Genomic DNA, 23,106 nt, shown 5'->3' with positions numbered 1-23,106 from the left:
CCTATCATGCTATAGTATTTTCTTGAAAATTTCACTAACTCTTAAACAAAGTCAGGTTTTGAACTGAAATTTTAGTAAACAACATGACAAGAATCAGATTGACACAACCCTCAGACGTAACATTGGTCAGGTAGGCCAACAATCTACCCTTACCCTCAGTCAGAAAGGTCAAGCACATAGTAAATTAAATATACAACACCTGCTTTCTGTCATCCATTATCTGACTGACATCTGTCTGTTGGCATAAATTCGTTATGGATACTCCTCCTAAACTACAAGCAGAGAAGGTTGTGTTAGGGTCTACAAGCCGAGAAGGTTGTGCTAGTGTCTAGCAACAGAGAAGGTTGTGTTATAGTCTAGGTACAGAGAAGGTTGTGTTAGGGTTTATAAGCAGAGAAGATTGCGTTAGGGTCTACAAGCAGAGAAGGTTGTGTTAGGGTCAAAGTTGTCCGATAAATCAACCCCACAAATCTGTGTTGATACTGATGGACAGTATGTGGGTCTAATGGCACCTGTTCATTAAAATGTGCAATATTGCTGCATGCAAGTCTTTCTGGAACAAACATGTGTACACTTTGGATGAAATACCAGTAATTGGTAACAGCCATATCTAGCACAAAATTAAAAACTACCACAGGACAGATGGTTGTGCTATTCCACGTGAATTTACAAGTTACCAAACATAGGATTTGCTCCTGGAAATATAATGTATATATCACTAAAAGAACCCTTAAGCTGATGGTAGCTCCACAGCCATGAGAAATACCGATAAGCATATAAAATGTACACGGATCTGTTCAGCCAGAAATGGCTGCAGATATTTGCAGCTTTTAATGAATAGGTGATATCTGCCCCTAAACCAAAAGTCAATATCATCATGGGTGAGAGTCGGATTTGTCGGCCTTTTTTTGGGTGCAGAGAAGGTTGTGTTATGGTTAAGCAGCAAAAACCAGTCTTGCCAATACTATGAATTCTGTGTTTCCAAATCTCCAAATTATCTTCAAAGCCCCATAAAATATTTGATCTTTGTCAATTTTAAAAGTCCTCAAACATTAAACATTTCTCTTTTTCAGAGTAAATACAATTAAATCGGAGTCTTCTATCAAAGATGCATATTCCATGTTGATGAATGGACAATATAACTACTAAAGGGGGATGGTTTTTGTCCAGGTCACTAGCAATTGTGTACAAAAACATGAATTATTGCCCAGTTCTGGTACATGTCAATCTTCAGACTTGGATACCCTCTTCAGACTTGCATGCCCTATCAGTCAAATTTGTTGATTGGCTGACACATCATTGTTCTGCCCAAAGCGATATTTCAATGCCATTGAAAGAAACATTGTAACATCTTAATTAGCCCACATGTTTTCCAGTCAAGTTGTACCCAGCCAGTTATAGTAGCTAAGTATACAGCCAGTGGAGTTTATTTAGCCCAGCAGTACTTTGCCTTTCCATAACAATGACTCTGGACGTGATGGGTCCATTCCTGTAGATACCTGGCATATTACTAAAGAAAACCAACAAAACATTTTAGCTTCAGTTGACATCAGCATGAACATCTAAATTGCTTTAGAAAGAAAAGGGGGTAATAACTTGAAAATGTTGAACTTGCGTTTAGGTGTAGCACTCGTTTATAGCCAAATTTTCATGTAGATCTATAATTGCTGTTCCTGTAAAACATACCTGGGACCCAGCGAAGGCACTTTTGATATGAGGTACTCACCCATAGATGCAATTTAGATTGTTCTTATCATTTTAATAAGAACTCTATGAAATTAAAGCAATCTGACATCTATTATTTTTTAAACTCCCTTGGCTGGGTACCATGTATATTTAAATAGAACAGCCCTAAATGCAGAGTACTTGGGAAAAATAAATAATACATGTTTATGCCAAGCTTATGATAGCTCTAAGATTTCAAATGATATATGCTAATGAAGTGAGGATTTAAAAAACATGCTTATATGTCAGGTCCAACTGCAGACTGCATAGACCCAGATCTGCCATTGCATGATGTGCCAGTAGATCTAGGTTTATGCAGTGTGTTAGGTGTAATCAATAGTACAGTCCACCTTAATCTGACAGCACATTTTTAAGTTTTTATGTGTCTACAAATCCACCACCATGTCAGGCAAGTACTACACATTTTTATTCACTCAGAATAACTTATACTCAACCAGCTATTATAGAAATATACAAGCTGTCAAAATTAATGACCTAAATTTGACTATTTGTTAGGTTATTTTACAAAATGTGCCATGTGACTTGTCGAACACCAGTTGTAGGCAATTGTAAATTGAGACCAGTCTTTTCTTCCTCAGGTTTTTAGCACGTGTTAGTATTGAAGAGAGAGGGCTAAAAACTTGTATGTGCTTCATCAAAACAAACAGAAAACAAACTTCTAATAGAAAGTATGGATCTAAAATCAACAAAGTCAGTATTCTTGAAAGAATAACCTTTTCATTAAAAACAAACACTGGTCAGCACTTGAGGAAGTAATAGAAAAATTCACTTGACCAAATTTTAATTTGTAATTTTTATTTGGGCAAGTGAATTTTCAACCCAGTAGTATTACTTAAATATATTATGGGCATTATAGCAGATTCTGCATCTGGTTTGTTATTAACTGTACAATGATCCTGGGAAACTTAAAATATTTCCAGACATGAACCTTATTTATAGCTGAACGGTTTATGTTTAAGATTTTATTAACGACTTTGTTCTTAGCAAAGCATTATGGGATCAGATGTTACTTTTCCATTTTGTGATTTAATCTACACACTATTTTTCATGCCTACATTTATAAGTTACAAAATATAGATGTTCATCACATTAATTTATCATGGTCTCTAACACATCCAGTGATAAAGTTATTCTGATGATTTGTCACTTTGACTGGTTTCTCTTGCTGAGTAGAGGAACCAGTCTGAAAAATAATGTCTAGTGGATAAATAGCATAATAATTCACAAAAAAAGAACTGTCAAATTATTCATTACTTGTATAGGAGAGATATAACATACTTCAATTTTATTTATTTCTGGTGACTTCAGTTAATGTATAACACTTGTGATGATATATGTATTGAAATATTCCAGCATTAGTACAGATAATGATGCAGTATATCATTTTACAAAATAATGCAGTGCTGATATGTACTGCTGAATCATTATACCTCTAGTATTTGTGTTACACTTGACATGGTAGATCTACAGTGATACAGTACTTGACTTATTACTAACAGGGTCAGAAAAGTGACATGTATCTACTAAAACTAAAAATAAGCTAAGTCAACTGATTGCACATGCATTGTATAAGACTATTTACAACTTGACTGGAAAACATGGGCCCATCAAAAAGTTACAATGCTTTTTTTCACTGGGTTTGAAATTATCAATGGGGATAGAACAGCATTATGTTGGCCAGTCAACATGTATGATTAACACAATATGCCACTTTAAAGCTTTAGTAAGTGCAGCAAATTTATCTTCAAATCAACATTCTGAGTCAGCGTTATCTTCATTGTAATGTTCAAGCCTTTATGGACATAGGGCATTGCTGACTTTATTGATTCATTAAACTTGGCCCTAATTGCTAATGTTCACAAAACTTAAAAATTGTTTGTTTAGAAGTATGGTTTAATTGCATTTCTTGCATTTTAGCAGTTATTTTACATGGTTATCATGGATTATTGTCATAGTTTCTCTGATGTCAATTTGGACAATACTTGATGTTAGATGTGTCTATTTATACCAATCAGAGAATAGCATTGGGCAGGAATACTAATGAAGGGTAGAATTAAACTAGCATCAATTCTGCATTTCATTCCTATTACAGGTAATACAATATTTTTCAGATCTGCCTATTTGATTTCTGCATATCGCCCTCGTTGCCCAATCCTGGCAATTACCCGAAATGCCCAGACTTCCAGACAGTGCCATCTCTACAGAGGAGTATTTCCTATCCACTACATTGGTTTGTAGGATTCCTTCATACTTGTAGCTATTCCATCATATTATAATCAAGTTGTATTGTGATCTGTAGAAATGTACTAAAAAAAATATTAATGACTCTACACAAGACATTTTACACCTGTTTTGAAACATTCCCTATAAATATATATAACAGCATATGTTCTGATGTCATTACACCATAGCAGTTATGCATTCAAACCTAGGTGTTACAGATGAGTAACCTTAACTTTGCAAATAAATGTTTATGGTGTGAATTAAAAAGTTAATGCAGTTGTTTGAACAGTTAGTTTTTAATGGTATTTTGGAAACTTAATGCATTGTTTATTCTTGTTGCTGTTTATTTAATAGTTATGCCTGTTTGTTAGTACGTTAATGTGGTTTAGGTATCAGTTGGAATTAATTACAGTGTATAGTTTTCTGCCATGCTCATTTAAGCCATATCATGAAAATCCATGGTGCAGTGACCAAAATGGGTACGTAAACCTTAACATAAATTGCCATGGTGTAAAGACCAAAATGGGTACATAAACCTTAACATAAATTGCCATGGTGTAAAGACCAAAATGGGTACGTAAACCTTAACACAAATTGCCATGGTGTAATGAGCAAAATAAGGACTTTAACTCTTAACATAGATTGCCATGTGCTTCAATGTCAGAAACTAAGCAGTGTATTTCTCTGATTTTTATTCTTTCCTGATGGTGGCTTTCAGAGTTCACAATTCTACAGTTAAACATGTAAGCTACATTATATCTTGATTGTTTCATTTTGACTTAATATTCCATAAGATGGGGCATGTTTTATTTTCCACTGTCCATCTGTCTGTTACCAATTTTCTTTCCGTGCAAAAACTTGAATTGTCCACCGTCTGTAGTTGCCATATTTTGTTGATGACTTTTACTTGGTGTAAGGGAGAACCTTATCTGTTAAGGGGTTTAAAGGTGAAAGGTTAGGATCATTATGACTGACAGAATCTAAATGGTTGCTACATGATAATTTGAGTTCTTCATCTATTATTACCAAACATCATGGATAATTTGCACATTATATAAAGGAAGAAACACCGAGTTTGGAATCAAAAAGTCAAAGGTCATTGTCACTGTAACAAAAAGAATTGTTTCCACTTGTAACATTAGTTCTGCATTGGACTGAATTTTATGGATTGTTTGTACTTAGGGTAAGGAAGAAGCCTATTCATTTTTGGGTCAGAAGATCAAAGGTCAGAGTCACTGACTGAAGAAAAATGGTTTCCACATAATAACATTAGTTCTGCATCACAAACCTGCATCAAACTTTTTGGATGGCTTGCATTAATGGCGATGAAGAAGTCTGTTGAGTTTGGGGTCAAAAGCAAACTAGTCTATGTATATCAGCATTATTTCTCCACATATTTTTGTCAATGGTCATGGTTAATGCAACTGATAGAAGAAAAATGGTTTCTGCACAAAAATGTCAATTGTCCAAATAGAAGACTATTAAACACAGGGAGGCATATAATGTAACGTGCTGTTCATGGTACTCTTATTCCAGTTTATTCACTTCAGTTTAATTAAAAACAAAAACACAGTCATATGCGATTGTAGGACTTGCTACAAGAGCAGATAACTTTCCCCTTTTTTCTCACTTCTTTATTGATAGATGAGGCACTGCTGTTAGCCTGTTTAATTCTGTTTAAATTTCATGATGCAGAAGAATAGATTTTTGATTATACAATGAAACCTCGCAAGATCAAAACCTCACTTATGTCATCTTAAAACGGAAACATTTTTCTCATCCAGAATTGTTCCCTTTTAACTTAAATTAAAAAGTTGTTCATTAAACCAAACCTATCTATTTTGAAAACCTAAAAAAATTTCTCTCTCAAATTTCATTTTTACACTGAATAAAACTTACTTCTTCAAAGATGACCAGTTATCTTCCAAATCGAGGTTGTGGTGAGGTCAACCAATTGGTAGTCTTTCCACCTCACTGATGTGACAATTTTCAAAGTTAATTTTGCAATATAGTGTCAGTGGTTGTGCAAATAAGACTAGATTATGTTTATTTGCCCGTCATCTATGTTTAGTACTCAACAACTAAATAATCCTCAGTCAGATTACTTTCGAACTTGTTCTTATAGTTACTGACGTGCAACATTTTATTAAATCAAGTACATTTTCATGAAGTTAAATGCACATGTTTAAAGAAAATTAGTGTAAACACTTGTAGTATAAATATCAGTGTAAACAATATCTTTATCGTTATATTGGCACTAATAAATATATATACATTGTGTTAAAACTAAGATGAGATAATTGGTTAAATCTCGTTTTAGATTAAATTTTTGAGAATCTCTCTAAACCAAAGCCTGTCAGACTTGAAACTTTTACTTGGTCCTATGAGATTTGTTGGTCTTCAGGAGTTCCACTGTAATATGAAAACAGTTGTCCAGCTCTATCGTAGAAATAATGAAGCTTACAAGTTTTCTCATTTGCATTTTCTTGTAGACTGCATCCTTTAAATCTATAATGTTAAGTATATGTCAAGTGAAGATTGTTCCTGTTTTGAAAAATCTTGTGACAGTTTTGATTATATGTGGTATTAAAATAAAATTCTTTGACATTTTATTTGAGTAGGATATTGGAAAGAATTTTGTATAATGTATTTGGATGAGGCTGGTATATGAAGAATAGATATGTCCAAAATTTTATGTTAGAAATAAGCACAAAATTGAAATCAGACTCAAGGTCCAAAATTTAAATATTAGGATGATAGTATTTTAATTATAATTGAAATTTGACAATACTCTTGAGAGATTTAGTATAGCAGTGTCCTGTAATTTAAATCGCTTAGATTTATTTTTTTGAGTTTTAAGTCAAAATACTCGTTATCAGATTTGTAACCTCTAAATCCTAATTTGTTTGAATTCCATTCACACTGTATAGCTAAACGAATATTGAAAAAATAAAGCTTGAGCTGGGTAGTAGGTACTAAATACAAAACTGCATATATGTAATGAAATGTGTTTTGCCTGATTCATGGAGAATAAAATGATTTGATATGGCATACAGGTAGTCTTAGCCTGGTTACCTTGACATTTGTTTGACATGTCAGACTCCACTGAATCAGAGTACAACATGCAACATTAATCATGTTTATGTATCATTCATCAAAATTAATCAGATTTCACCATTAGCCGCATCTTCAAAAAGTGGTTACTTGTATTTTCAAAAGTAGGAACTTACTAATGACCTAGGAATATGTATTGTGCTGACAGTATGGTTTAAACCAATATACTAAATGCTTGTGGAATCAATATTGCATAAATGCAGCTTTTTTGTTGAATTGATATTTTGCAATACTATTTCATATGCATGCTTCCTCAATAATCAAATAGCATGTCATTATGCATGTATTGATAGTGCTAGTATTTGTGTGTGTGTGTGGTCTCGTAATTCACAGGATTCAGAATCAATGTACAACTTTTTCTGCCACTGATTATTATGGGCGCTGTGCTTCTTCTGAAATAGTTTTATCCTTTGCAGTTGTTTTCTGTAACCCTAAATTGTATGGCTCCTGAGATTATCAGTCATACACTGCATTTCATATTTTTCAAACAGTGAAATTAAATTTTCTTATTGCAGAGTTTAAAAATTCATGGACCAAGTTTGTACTTCCTAGGAATACCTACTATTACATCTAATATGATTTACATCTATCAGATTGGGTTCCATGTTAAATCAAGCCTTGGGCAGACTGTGATTTAATTTATTCTTGTAGGTTTCAGTTTTCATGGTTTTGGGTAAAAGGGCAGTTTCCTTTGTCCATACCATATACACATGCTTGTAAGTCAAATCCAAATACAAACAGTGTAGAGTATGTGCATATGGATCTGACTTTTATAAGTGCTAGGGTATATATGGTATGTCTGTTGATTTAGGAAATGATCCTGTTGTCCACACACACAAACATAAATTGACAGTATTTGAAATCAACATTGCAAGCAAGCCTGCAACTGCTTTTGGTACTGGCATTATTATGTACTCGTAGTGTAATGCATAAATATTAATTTTGAACCCTATTCATCTACAGTCTAGTCTCATATATCCATCTTCATTTGTCTTGTTAGTACACAGTCTTACTTAAAATTAGATCGAATGATTTTTTGTAAGCTTATGGTGTGGACCTTGGTTTGTAGTACAGCACCAGTCTGACATCCATCAACAATTGTTATTTTTGTATTTTCAACTTTTTCTGAAAGAAGCCACCAGACTTGGAACAACATCCTGTCTTAAAGATCTTTCAGATTTCACCATCAGAATATATCCACCATTACTAATAATAGTTAAACCATTCAAACAGCTTCTGCCAAACCACTAAATGGAATTTGATTAATTAATTGAAAGCATCCCAGCTTGAAGTTCTATCAGATTTATACAAATGATACCAATCCACCATTGTGTATGGCTGCTGTCAATAAAAATGTGAAAGCCTTTCAAGTCCTGAAAATAGTGGTGGTCTGAGGTCCAGTTCTGCAGTTCTCCCATTGGAACCAAGAGAAAAATTTGTCCGAAGCCTGTTGGACCTCCCACTTTTGGAAAAATAGAAATGAAAAGTATTCCTCAGCATTATGAAATTTGTTTCTTAACCATAGTGTTAAATGTCCAGAAATTCATATCCAAGATTGGGAACAAGCAGTATTACTCAAAACCTCTATACTAACATTTTGCGGCACACATGGCAGTTAAACTGGAACATCTTTCAGAGAAAAAGTGTACGAGCCAGTGATGTGTTTACATTTAAATTTTAATACCCTTCTACATAGGTATCAAAGTCACAAGATTTTAAGTCTAATCTCATTCAAAGGGACTTCACCTTATTAATTAGAAACAGAAAATTCCAAAGTCATCAGCTTGAAGCTTTGTTCAGGACTGAAGATGCCTGATCCAATAGCTACCTAAAAAATGTGCTCAATAATGCAAGATTGGTCCTCTCCCATGTAGTTGAATTAGCCACTAACTACAAGACTAAAATGCAAACGAACCTGACCAAGTGGTTTTGCATTAATGAACATGACATCAATACATGAGCTTTATTTAATTTTGACTTCTCATCCAGTGTAAAATCTAAATATCTGCAGGAACCCAAAAATGATGCAAAGTTTGTTAAACAAAGCTTGCATATTTAAAGAACACTGGAAAACAACTTGGCCATGGGTTAAATATGATTGGGACCCAGGATAAATGTGTTCAACCTGTTTAAAGTGCCCCGGTTCAGCTGATTAGTCAAGCACCCTTTACTGTGGTAAATCAAACTTAAAGGTTGACCCATTTCTTGCTCATGCAAGAAGCAAAGAATATTTGACATTTGCAAGGCAGCAGTTGGGAAAATCTGATGATGAAGATTGTAATTTTGCTGAAACAGATGTCCCAGTCATTAAAGCCATGATTAAACTGAATAATGAGCAGAAAGATTGTATGTCATACCTGTTCAATACTGCCTATTGTGTTGCAAAGCAGGAATACAATTTTGAATTTTTTTGTATTGTGCAGGAAAAAATCCAGTCCATTTAGGTGAAAATTATATCAGTTCCCATGGATACACTGACTTAATTGCATTTATTGCTGATTCCCTTCTGGATGTAATCAAACATAAAAGCAAAGCAGCAAATTTAATGCACATTTTAAAGGATGGATCAACAGATAGTGCCATTGTATAACAAGAGATCATATATGTACTTTATCTCTTGCCATCATAGACAATACCCCTTGTAAGATTAGTTGCGATTCGAGGCACTTCAGGAAATGCAGATAGAATATTTACTGGAATAAAAATTGCTTTGTCAGATTTTGACATCAAGTTTGAAAATCTAAATCTAACACTCAACATCAGTCTGGAAGCAAGCTATCACTAATACATGCTAGTTTTGATGGTGCCTAATTCAATCTGCGAAACAAGTCAGGTGTTATAACCAATATGTAATCTGTTATTGCTTCTGCAGTAGGACTAGCCATTCTTGATGCAAGCAAGTCAGTGTCATACAAGAGTAACTTCGATGGAATGTTTGGTTTTTATCATTTCTCTCCAAAGAGAATGAGGGAGCCAAGTGTAATTATGCAAACAGGAATGTTTACACACCTCTGTTAATCAAGTATGATGATTGTCTAGCAAGGAACATGCTCTGAAATCTATTTAAAAAATTCTACAAACTCTAAAAGTTCACCTGCAGGATCACTTTATAACAGGAAACAAAGCAGATGACGCTAATCATGCAAAAAGACTACCAGAAAGTTCAAACTTAAGTGAAGTTTCTTTCTTAGCTGTATTTCCTATTAGATAAGATGCCATTAGTAGCAAAGCTAACAAGGCAATTTCTTTTGATGGATTTGTTTGTTACCGAGTTGCCAAAACACATTGAAGTTTGCCATGTTTAATTGGCAGTGTCGAAAACCCAGTCAGGTAAATACATGAAAATTTCCCTTGAATTCTGTGACAAGGCAAACAAGAAATACAAGTATCACTGGTCCAACATCTAAAGTGGGTGTTAGGCACTGTTTCCTGATGACTGACTATTTCATCAAGTACATCCAGGAGTGATTCAGGAATCTCAACTTATTCTACATTAACGAGATCGTTTCCATGCATGGTCACTTGACATTGAGCAGCTTCAGTTTTGTGAATGAGGAGCTGAAGTCCATGTTGAGGGGAACTGTTATTGGTGAATATTTCAAAAAGGAAAAGAAATATGCAACCCTGTACCTAGACTGTTTACCTCTGAGACTATGTAAGACCACGGAGTCAGTCAGATTCGGGCAGTGGCCAGTCCCCTTCTTGACATATGTTTAGGGAGTCTGCTCTAGCAGAGCACATACAATAAGTGTCAAAATCTGTTTCAAAACAAGTCTTAGGCAAGACAATGTTTTGTCAACAAAAATGCTGAGATGTCAAAGGCCTCAGGTAGTGTAGATTTCAATGCAGATATTTGAATAATAAAATGTTTGCTAAAAAGAGCAAGACATATGACCCTTATGCAATGGGCCAAGGGAGATCACTGACAAGGATGGATTGGTAGAATCTGGAAAGTGATTCTGAAATGGCCTGATTTTGAGATCACAGTATATAATGTGTAAATGTCCCTCAATTTTTATTATGTTAAGCCAGATAAGTAAAGAAAGGCAGCTGCATTATTTAAAAATAACTAATTTATTCGCTTATTAAAGCTCCTAAATGTAAAACTGTTTTTGTATTTAATTTGATGTTCTTAAAATTAATGAAAAGTTTTTTATTCAAGTTTAGAATCAAAAAGTAGCAATTATGGTTTTATTAATAACACTGGATGGGGGAAGGTTCCAAAATGGTCATTCAGGTAATTTTGTTCTCTCTGCTGGACAGTGAGACTAGGCTGTACTTGTAGCACTTTTGCTGTGCAACTTTTCTGGTTTGCTTTCTGTATTTATCTTATAAAGATTGCTTGCACCATGGTCTGCTTTTTGTCATTGCCTCTATCTAGATCCACGTTCAGAAATCTGGACTGATGACATGGATAAGCGGATCTACAAGTGCATTGCTGTTGGACGCCTACGAGAATTTATTAAAACTGGAGACAACATTGTAATTGTGACTGGCTGGAAATCAGGATCAGGATATACAAACACCCTCCGACTCATTAGTGTTCCTGAGAAGGATGGTGACCCTATACTTGGAACACCGATCGTCAAAGACTACAATGATTAACTTTTAGCAAGCATTTTGTCAGCTTGCTAAGACCACTGTACTGGAATTCAGTCACACATATGTTACATCACCCAAAGAACATAGCATTATTTATAGATTTATTGGTGAAGGACAGATGATAATTTGGCATATGATTTCATCAATGATATATTGGGAAATATATAACTTGTTGCTTCTAGCTCTGGTGTTAAAAGACAGAAGAATTTTGGGGATGGCCTGTTGTCTGTCATTTGTCTTCCCATTAGCACATGTTTGCTTTTGCTACCTCCTTTGCACTTTCAAGGATTACAATGAAACTTTTCACACATTCATTCCATTTGACAATGGTTTAACTCGTACATCCAAAATAGCCACACATCCAATATTGCCACCACAAAAGCCATTTGAAAATCTTATTAGTCCAGAACAGATGCTTCTTTTACTAAATGATTCCATTATAATGTTTAATTGGTCCTCAATAAAAATAGTCATCTTTAAAATCTTGTTAGTTATTGCTAATACTTCTAGATGAATAGTGACATTTACATGGGATTTTCACTGAGGACTTCTTATATCTGTTATGGTTCTACATGAAAATGGTGCCAGTATGACATCAAATATGGCAACCATGGCAGCAGTCTTGAAAACCTTGTTATCGCTTATCATTTTCAACGGAATGTCAAATCGGCATGGGGTTTTCATCAGAGGACTTGATACGTTTAGTTCATCCTATAAAATCTTATCACAACTTTTACTCCATGGATGGCCATGTCAACATGGAGTTTTCACCCAGTTTTCTTTCTGGAATTTCTTATCTGCTAGTAAAAGCATGAATCCTTTAGAGGAACTCTTTTGTTTTGCTTTTATTACACTCTACATTTTTTAGTGTCATTTTTTTTTCAGGAGAAAACTGCCATCATTAAGGCTTCTAGTCTTGTAATCCTTATTACTGAATATAGGCAATTGACCCACTTTACAATTTTCATTCAGAGTATCCTCAGCATTTGTCTCCCATGCTGTCTGATGGTACAACACGGTGAAATATTTAATATTGCTCTCAAATATTTAGGTGTATTAGGCTTAAAATGATCGTCCATTTAGTTATTTGGTTTTGGGTTTTTTTCCACCTTCTCTAATAAATGTTTGTTGACAAACTTGTTCTGTATATACCAGTCACTGTGCACACACAAACACACACACACACACACCACATAAAGTAATTATATTATAAAGGATATTTATTTTTCAGAGTAAAACTTAATTTAACTTTAGGATTTACAGTTAAAATTTATCTTCATTAATTAATATGCATATGATTAATTTGTGGGACTTTTAATCAATAAGGAATGTGCATCCACACCCAAGTCCATACAAAATATTGCATCACAAAAATGATAATTGCTCTCCGTACCTTGTTTGTTTTTTAGGCAGCATCTTTTCTTTTCAAACAATTTTGTTTCCTCATCCCTTTTTTTAACACTAGTTCCTTTAAATTCTTTCCTAAAGAATTGTTGAAAAATCGGATTTTCACGGCAAGCAGCATTGAATTTTCCCCGACAGTGTACACAGTACTAATAAATCAAACTCGTCCTGAAGGTTAACTTGAGAAAGAATTTAGCATGACATGATTATCTGTTGTAATTGCCAACAATGAATGGTCATCATAGGTAATTTAATTTTGTAAACTCCATGGCATGGGCATTTGATTTAAAGATGCATGTCACACTCGCTCAGATTCTTGACCATAGAGTTGGGATTAGGGACATAATATCTAGCTATTAATTTGCATTTATTCTCAGAACCGTTAATATCCAAAAAACAACTGTAATAATCCACCATTATCTTTAGTACAAACAAATGAGGCATACACCATTAACAGCACTTTCATTTAGCTTTATAATTTTCCTTTCATTATTGGTCATTGTGAAACTTGACTGTAGGTTAAAATTTAAAGATCTGTGATTGGTTCATCTTGTGAGCTGCCTTTATCTCATTCATTGGAAATAGGCTCTAAATTTCTGTTATGAATAACAGCCAACTTACCATTTTTTCATTATTTTTTTTTCTTCATGGATTCTGTTCATCAGGTACTTGAAAAGGGTTAAATTGTCTCTATCCTGGAAAGCCAAATAGTTCACTGGTGAATTCGTTGTATGCCATATTTTTCAAAACAAATAAAAGGCTATATTGTATGGAAGTGTTTTTGACTTTACTTGTCCAGGAACATTTTATCCCCAAAAATTGAAAATTTTCAAACAAAGAAAACTGAAATTGTTTATATTCTCTCAGAAAATTGTGATCAGAAGTTTGATTTTTTAAAACGTTTCTCACAGTTCCCAATTATTTGATTTATCATTGCACCACTACTTGCTATTATCACATTACTTACTGTACATTATAATTTGACCACTCCGGTGGCCTAGTGGTCAGAGCATCTGCCTTGGAACTGTGAGATCACAGGTTTGAACTCTGGCAGAGTCATACCAAAAACAAAAAAATGGTACTAGAAGCTGCCTCACTATGCACTCAGCGTTTAGAGGTTGGTGTTCGGACGGGTCAGCCTGGTGTCAGGATAATGTGACTGGGCGGGACATCATGATACATGTCTGTAGCATGATGTCTCAGTGCTTGACATAACTATAAACTACCAACCACACTTCAGACATCATAGCAATATGACTGAAAAATTGCTAAAGCTACATTGAAAATTCAGAATACACACACATTATAATTTTTTATACAACATTATCTGCAAGTTTTAAACATTTTGTGTCCATCTGGCAGCTGGCAGCAGTTACTATTTTAAACTTTGAAACTGCCAGAAGAAGGTTACCTTCTTAAGTGTTTTACTGCTCAAGTAAACATCCCTTAGAGTCCTAATATGTGGTCATTTATAGCTAGGAACCATGTCTAACACATAGACCCTCTAGCTAGTATATATCCCATTTTCAATAAACACGTGTCACTAAGCAATTCACTATGATATTGTCACTAGTAGCATGTGGGTATAGTTGTTTACATGTTACATGTACTTAAACTGGTCTATATTTTGGTCAACTGGAGACAGCTATCATCTTGCTGAAGCTACCCAAGGGATCAGGCTATTCATAGGGAAATGAAAACGTGAACAAATTAAAAAAAGTAACTTGATGGCCAGGTATTTATGGTCTCAAAAGATTGGAAATTTAAATTGCGTTCATGCTGCCGTTGGTTATAATTGTAAGCATAAAGGTTTTTCTGCAAAAAAGAACATTTTATGGCACAATAAATGTTTGAAGCCACATTGGAAAATAAAACAATCCATCAGATTCCATTGAGAATTATTTTTAAAGAAAATTTTGCATGTACAGGCACTAGCTGCTGTTTTCTGTGTTAAAACAAGCAATATATCAAAGTTTCACAGTCTTATTTTATTCACATTCAGCATTAATAGACCTATTTTGGAAGTATTTTCTGCCAGATAAAAAGATATCTGTACCTGTCCCTGCATTATAGGTGGCTTAATGGGTTATCTGGGTGTGCCAAAATGATGGAGTGATGTATTAGGAACCAAATTGTTTTCAAAAGATTCTTGTTTAATAATACATGATTAGTATTTTTGGTAAATGTGCTGCTCTGCAATTCTTAGTATTCAACACATGTATGCATTCTGACGGTATTATGCAAAAACATTTCTGATGCACCATTACCAATAATAGAAAAACATTTAAATTTCCCCCGACACAGTTGACCAAATTTTACTAATCTTGACAAAAAGCTTCCTTTCAAGCTTATATAAAGCATACCAGTGTGCTATTAAATAGGGCCACCATTACTAAAACTTGAAGAGAAAAACTTTTGAAACTGCTTAGCAGAATTTAAGCACGTATGATAGAAACCATCCTGGTATTCAGGACTTTAAAATATATACAAATTTCAGATATGGCCGCTGTTCTGTTGTTTTTTTGTTTAAAAAAAAGGTAAAATCCTTTAAACAACTACTCAAAATTGAATATAGAATTTGACAACATTTTACAGAAGTCATTCTGATATGAAGGGCTCTTAAGTTTATAAAAATGATAACATAAAATATGGCTGCTGTTACGAGAAGTATTGAGAAATATGCAATCAAATATGAATGAAGATACAAAAACCTGAGAATGATGTTTTCATAACAGTCAACAACATTGGAGGAATTTGGACTGAAAGCTTCCTACTGACCCATATTTTATGGCTGAGTGCTCTTGTAGTTGCCTGACAGGTAAATGTGGGAAAGGTGAGCAATCACAGGCCCACTTGGGTCTTTATTTTCTTCAAACAAATTTGATGATTTTGCTTACTTAAGAATGCGCTGAACATCATAACTTGTACCTGTGGTTGTTTGTTTGCAAAAAGTGAAGATTAAACTGTTTACCAAAAAAATGCAGACTATACACATACATTGTATTTGCTTTTTACTACTGCACTGTGCATGTTAGGTAAACTTGATAAGGATAAACCTGATGTCATAAACAGTGTCCCCTTATCATGTGTATGTACATAGTGTATATACTCACAAGTCCAGCTGCAAAGAATAACTGATCTGCTGCCATATAATGAACTTGTAGATTAGTGTCCTTGTTCGTAGTTTAAGTTATTACTCCTAAGAAATTGCTTAGACCCAGATCTGCTGGTGCATTATGCAGTAGCAGACATGGATCTGTGCAGTGTACATTTGAACTTGACTTATAAGCAAGCATATACACTACTGATAAAATTAACTCTGTCTTGTGGATTATCACACTTAATCCAGCATGTGTGTGCATTTTATAGATCATCATACTTATTGAATCATCGTACTTATTGAAGCATGTTTTATAGATCATCGTATTTATTGAAGCATGTTTTATAGATCATCATACTTATTGAAGCATGTTTTATAGATCATCGTATTTATTGAAGCATGTTTTATACATCATCATACTTATTGAAGCATGTTTTATAGATCATCGTATTTATTGAAGCATGTTTTATAGATCATCGTATTTATTGAAGCATGTTTTATAGATCATCGTATTTATTGAAGCATGTTTTATACATCATCATACTTATTGAAGCATGTTTTATAGATCATCGTATTTATTGAAGCATGTTTTATAGATCATCGTACTTATGGAAGCATGTTTTATAGATCATCGTACTTATTGAAGCATGTTTTATAGATCATTGTATTTATTGAAGCATGTTTTATAGATCATCCTATTTATTGAAGCATGTGTGTGCATTTTATTGATTATCATACTTATTAAAGCATATATTTTATAGATCATCGTACTTATTCAAGCATTTGTGTGATATGTATTTTATAGAGAAGCTTTCACGGTAAGATTTAAAAAATCTTGTCCTTTTGAAAAAAATGCAAGACATAGAAATAATGATGCTTGCATTGGTGTCATCAGCAGCAGTACAAAATGTGTGTGGAGAATGTTGTGTAAGCCTTTGTTAAAAACTCTACAGTTTATTTACCTGAAAAAAGGCAACATAGTTTTCCATGAAACTCTTGGCTGACAAGAGTTGTAACTTGAGTCAAATACACAGGGTACAAAACTATATATATATATATATATATATATATATATATATATATATATATATATATATATATATATATATATATATGCAGTATCCTCCTTTTCCATGCATGCATGTTAGAAATTGTAGCAAAATGTATTTGCAAGAGACCCATAAAAAACGTCTTCCATTTTAGTGAAAGTAACCATAGAATTGTCTTGGGCACTTTGACTTACATTAATAAACTTTGTATTCAGTATGGAAACTTTCAGTCTTGTACCTTTTCACACAACAAAAGACTATGATGAGATATGCCTCTAATTTGAATGGGCAAAATCCTTATATTCTCCCACTTTTGTGTTTAGATGTTTTCAAGCACTGGTGGAACATCACATGTTCCATAAACCCATTTCTAGTTGATGAAATTGCATCCATCCATCCTGAGAACAGTTATATCCACATGTTGGGTGTATCTCTACATTTTTGCATGGCATGAAATCCACTGTAATCTGCAAGTCACTGAAAAAATTAACTTTACAGCAGACAAGTAGTAAATTATGATTTACAAACGTAGTATATATGGAATCTAGTATACTTACAGAATAGTTGCATATCATCTAATGTTTACCATTTGCCATTTTAGTATGTCTTACAAGACTTTAGCTACTTGGAAACCTTTTTGCTGTTGGACTTGTAATGATAAAATTGAATTATTTTTTGTTGTTTATCTTGTTGCAGTGAGGATGGGGTGAAGGTTGTATGGAAAGAAAATAAGTGACTTTTATTTTTGGCCTTAATATATTCTTCGACTCTGTGACTTTTGAAGGACATGTTGGATTGAAACAGAAATTGATATAATGTTAAATATCAAAAGAGATATGTCAGCTTGAATTTTAAGCCTCTTCAATCAAACAAGTTTGACAGGTTATGGCTGCTGTTCAACTTAAAACTTAACCTTTGCATCATGAATTTCCTTTTTTTTCTTCACAACTTTTGAAGCACATCATAGTTTAAACCCAATTTTGGTTTAGGGCATAAGTTGAAAAGGACCTGTGTCAAGTCTCCTTTTCACATTCATATGCCCCTATCATATCAATGGAAGGGCACTAAGTGTATGTCTTTTTGTGTGTATTATCCATTTTAAATTTTGTTTCCATCCAGTAGCTGTTGAAGTACTTCCATATATTCTCTCATACAAGTGGAGTCCAATTGCAAATAACACAGATCCTGATCTGCTGTCATATAATGCACCAGAAGATCACAGTCTATGTTGTTTGTTCTTCTGGTCAAACCTAACAAAATGCATAGACAAAGAACTTCTGGTGTATTATGTGATTTTATAGGTTTTGTATCTTGTCTTCTGCAGCAAATATTGCTTGAATTGTTCATCATCTACATTTCCATTCCTTTCATAGAAATTCATTTTTGCACTTGACAGATGCTGTTATGAGTGAGTGGACTGCAGATGTAGATCGCCGCATCTACAAAGGTATCGAGGTTGGATTCAACAGAAACTTCCTAAAACCTGGGAACTCTGTTGTCATAGTCACAGGCTGGAAACCTGGCACTGGGTCTACTAATACCATGCGAATCATTACTGTACAGGATGTTCGCCTAAAGGACCAGCTAGCACCAATTACAGGAATATCCAGTGTCCCAAGCTTCAATGTTCTGGCAAATGAATTTTCAACAGTGCCAAGTGAAGGCACCGAATTCAATGAAGAGGATTCAATTCCTCGCTTCTTCTGAACAGGATGTTGAACAAGATGTATTTCATATTGATTCTGCAGGTTTTTTTTGAAGAACTTTAAAACCTATTGTTGCAAAGTCATTTGTTTTTCATGTAGGTCATTTTGACTTAATTTAATTTGGTTTTTTGGCTTGCCATACAACAGCTTAGTCACAATGATTCAATATGGGTTTATTCAGCAGTTTCTTAACATCAAAGTAGCATGGGAATAATGTAATAAATGCAGATTAATTATCCTCTGATTCATCTAATATTTTCTTCAACACTTGTAAGGGAAAGGTTTGATATGGATCAGCACAGCATTATATTTAATGTTTTTTTAAATTTGGCCAAAAAAACCATGATCATGCTGAAAATATGGGTAGTGTTCGACATCTTTTAATTTTATAAGAAATTCCAGACTTGTATAAAGTATACAATAATATAATCATGTAAGTGCCTTGACTGATCTTGACTAAAAATATTTTTATAAAATTAAATACTTAATTAGTTTTACCAAAGCCAGTTATTCCAAATTGCTGAGTAATCTGCACTTATTTTGCTGTCACTAACCTTCCAGTCAAAAGTTATCATTAATTATGAATTTTACAATTAAATCTGGCACTAAATTGGGCACAGAAAAGAATGTGTTGTGCCAAATCATTAACAGTGCAAGAGATGGTTCAGATTATTTTCCAACATGACATTCAATACGATGTTCATGTAACTTTAACATTGGTTTTGTTGTGTAGTTCTTTGTATGATGATCCTACTCAGACTGCCTAGCTTACTATTGTGGCTTGTCCCAGAGTACGTCACTTGATAACCAACAGGACATAATCTTATGTAAATTAGTAACATACTGTTAAATATGGTAACATTTTAACTCCGTCAGACTGTACTAGTTGTACATACTGTTAAATACAGTAACATTTTAACTGAGTCAGGCTATGCTAGTTGTATATGTTTTTGTTTCTGTTTTGCTCATGTGAAATTTATTAGCAGCCCCAAAAAGAGGAGTTAATTTTGACCAAACTTTAATGTTTGTGAAATATTGTACAATTGTTGGCTTGTTAGATTTTCATTACATTAATAACAGAATTAAAGAATATGGTCCAAGGCAGTCCAAAACTGCTTCAGTATGTTAACACAGATGGGGTATTCACCAGTCAAAAGTTAATAAAATGTTAGATGGTAACAGAAGGAGAGGGGTGAGGGCATTAACAGTACATAAGTGACTTAGCTATGTAATTACATGAATTGTACTACTTAATACAAAATAATTTCAATAGAAAATGCTCGTTAAAGATAATTGCTTAAATATTTCTATCAAAATATTTTACTGAATGTTTCAGTTATCAGTTATCTATTAGTAAAAAGAAAACTTGAAACATTTTAATTTCACATCACATGTATTTAGATGGGTTAATGGTAATTGCTTAAGATCATAGCAAGAAATGTCGTTGTCAGTGTCTCACAATTTTTATGTTCATTCCTTTTATGCTGTTTAATATACTATTGTTTATTCACATTAAAATGACATTGGCTTAAGTGTTGTATTTGTTCAGTCTGGAGACTTTCCATTGAAAATTACGTGACTTCACTGGCTGCTCTTCATGCATCATTTGAAATTTGGTAGAATTACAGTGATCTACATATATGACTAGCATTTCCATCTAAGTGCTGCTCCATTGAAACATACATGGTAGCAAAGGCAATCTAAACCATTGTTCATGAAAATGAAAGAAAATTATAAATTGCATCCTTGGGTGACGACTCCACACTGAAAGTGCATCCCATGTATGTTTTTGATAACGTTCTGTGTAGTATTAATTATTTCTGTTTTGTTTCACAATGCATTTTCAGAATTGATCTTTATCAAATCAGATCAAATTTGTTGTGGCAGCTGTTCTGGTGTAAAGATCTGACATTTTTATTTTGAAGCAAGGAAAAGTTGACTTGACTAATGGTGGTACTTTTATCGGTTTCTTCTGTGTATCTAATCATAACCTTGCTTCTGCTGTGAAAGTAAAGGAAGTAAGATAATGAACCAAATTCAAGAACCTATCAAAATCAGAAAATATGGAAAAGATACCTTTTAATTTGCAAAATAAAGTTACACAAATGGACTGTCCAACTTGAACAATATTTAAATCAGGCTTTGTTTCTAATTGAAAAAGCCAATGTGTTGAACACGCTGTTAAAACCCAACTGTTCATATACACAGTGGTAGAAATCCATGTCTTAGTTTTTTTCTCTCCACCAGTTATACTGGCCGACATGTAATACCTAACTTGTGCTGAGAAATGGTATTAAACCCAACACATCTGTTTTTTTAATATAAAACAAGTAGACCTACACAGCACATCATCAGGTACATTATTATTCTTCAAGGACATTTTAACTCCCTCTCTCATTTACATGCTCTAATTAATGATTACACATGATGTGATGTCTAAAATGGTTGTTACTCTAAAGCTAAATTCTAGACAAAGCAGACTTGTAAACAGAGAAATCTATATTGCCAGTGCTGGTACACAGGTTTGTCGAAACTGATGATAATAAAGTTAACATCAAATTAATATAATAAATAGTGTCTACTTGCAAGTTACTTTGTATTTAACATGTTTTAACGTGTGTTGGAACATTGTGCTCTACATATTCAAGATCAAATATATATTTGACCATTGTTGTCTGTTCTAGCTTGTCACTAATACAGAAGTGATGTGTTGTTTTCTTTGATATGGATTTATGTGTAGAATTTTTGGAAATGTAGCCACTTCATTTTTTCTTCAGTCTGTTTTAAAGCTTTTGAATTAAAAATACCCAGATCCAATAATTTTGTTCATCTGATTTCTGACCCATTATGCTACTTCATTGTCCATCCATATGCCTGTAAATTAACCTTTTTTTTTGTCAGACAGCCTTAGTCAATTGTCAAGGTAACAAAAAGGGAAAAAGAAGAATAAACTAGATTTCAGTAAAACTTGACATGACCAAGTGTGATGCACATCATAGAATTGCCTGTGTCATGAGGTTATTGTCAAAGCCAATTAAATATAAATTAGTGAATTGTGTCCTCCTTCTGAGAGTTTCATCCTTCAGGTATTTCTCTAGGATTTTCCATATATTTTTTATTTTAACAGCAAATATAAAATAAGGTGGTAGCCTGTGTTGCTTTTGGATGAAAACCATTAAGACCATTAATATAAACTGACTGGACCGATTTATTTCAACATTTTGAAGATATTAAAATTTCGTATTACATATGAAAATTAATTCCTTTTCAAGCATTTGATGTACATCTGGTTCTTCAACACTTTAATGTTTGTACAGTATTACCATAAGCACGTACAAATTTCTCTTAGCGCCTAATCTTTTGGAAGCTCTGAGCGCTTTACAACATTAGACAACACCTATAACATAAAAACATATATAATGACATGATTACAAAAAGCAAACACCATGAAATTGGAAAGAGAAAAAAACATTCTGAAAATATTTAAGGTAGGAACATTATTAGGTCTTTAAGTTTGTTCTTGCAGTTGAAATGTGTACATATACAGATTCACGTTACTTTGACGTTCTATTCTGTCGGCCGCGATCAGCCGTCATATGTTACTGATCAGGATAGGTCTGTCAATGTATTTAAAAATCTAGACCAAATTGATTTTCCAGGACAAAAAACATTATAACCTTGGACAAGTGGACCAAGCCTCCATGTTTAGCATTTATGCGAGAGGAATTTCAAGTTACTCCCACAGACACAGAACTATCACCAAGCAGAGGTGCACCCAGATTTTTTGTCTCTAATTGGGTTTGGCATTCTGCCTTTTCTACATGTAATTTTGAAATACTGCAGCAAGTAGGGTTGACTTGTATGTGTCTGTTTTTGTCCAACTAGTGTGTGCTTCTGATTTGTATTCAACATAAGTTTTGGATTCAAAATCACTCACTGGCATCATCATGAATACTTTCACAGCTCCAATATGGGGTCATCCAGTTCATGTATATATGCAAAAAGTCGGCCATTTTCAACCCACCCACCCCCTGCCTTGTTCTTCTCTTATCACTTCCCCCAGAAGTTTAAAGCAAAATATGTGACCATTTAATAGCATTAATAATCTCAATAATTCTCGAGTTATATTTCCTTCCTCTTTCATATTATTTCAACTGGGTCT

At 33.7% G+C, this 23,106-nt stretch overlaps 1 protein-coding gene across 11 annotated transcripts in view; it reads left to right on the top strand.

Moving 5' to 3' along the window:
• The window catches only part of LOC149794137 (pyruvate kinase PKM-like), a 135,076-nt gene extending 113,312 nt beyond the window's left edge, over positions 1-21,764 (top strand). For 9 of the 11 annotated variants that reach the window (XM_089968194.1, XM_089968193.1, XM_089968196.1 and 6 more), the window contains 2 exons: positions 3,858-3,976; positions 18,635-21,764. In XM_089968194.1, coding sequence (XP_089824320.1) covers positions 3,858-3,976; positions 18,635-18,945 — 430 coding nt within the window. In that variant the 3' untranslated portion in view covers positions 18,946-21,764. Of the gene's footprint in view, positions 1-3,857; positions 3,977-11,464; positions 13,860-18,634 lie in introns of those variants that run through there. The other 2 variants (XM_089968203.1, XM_089968204.1) reach the window with 1 other exon arrangement.
• The last annotated feature ends 1,342 nt before the right edge of the window (positions 21,765-23,106 follow it).

This window comes from Sinohyriopsis cumingii, chromosome 8, assembly GCF_028554795.1.
Source record: "Sinohyriopsis cumingii isolate HCF-2022 chromosome 8, ASM2855479v2, whole genome shotgun sequence".
NCBI classification, from domain to species: Eukaryota; Metazoa; Mollusca; class Bivalvia; order Unionida; family Unionidae; genus Sinohyriopsis; species Sinohyriopsis cumingii.
The sequence above is the reverse complement of the archived record's forward strand: the minus strand, read 5'-3'. Positions and strand labels throughout refer to the sequence as shown.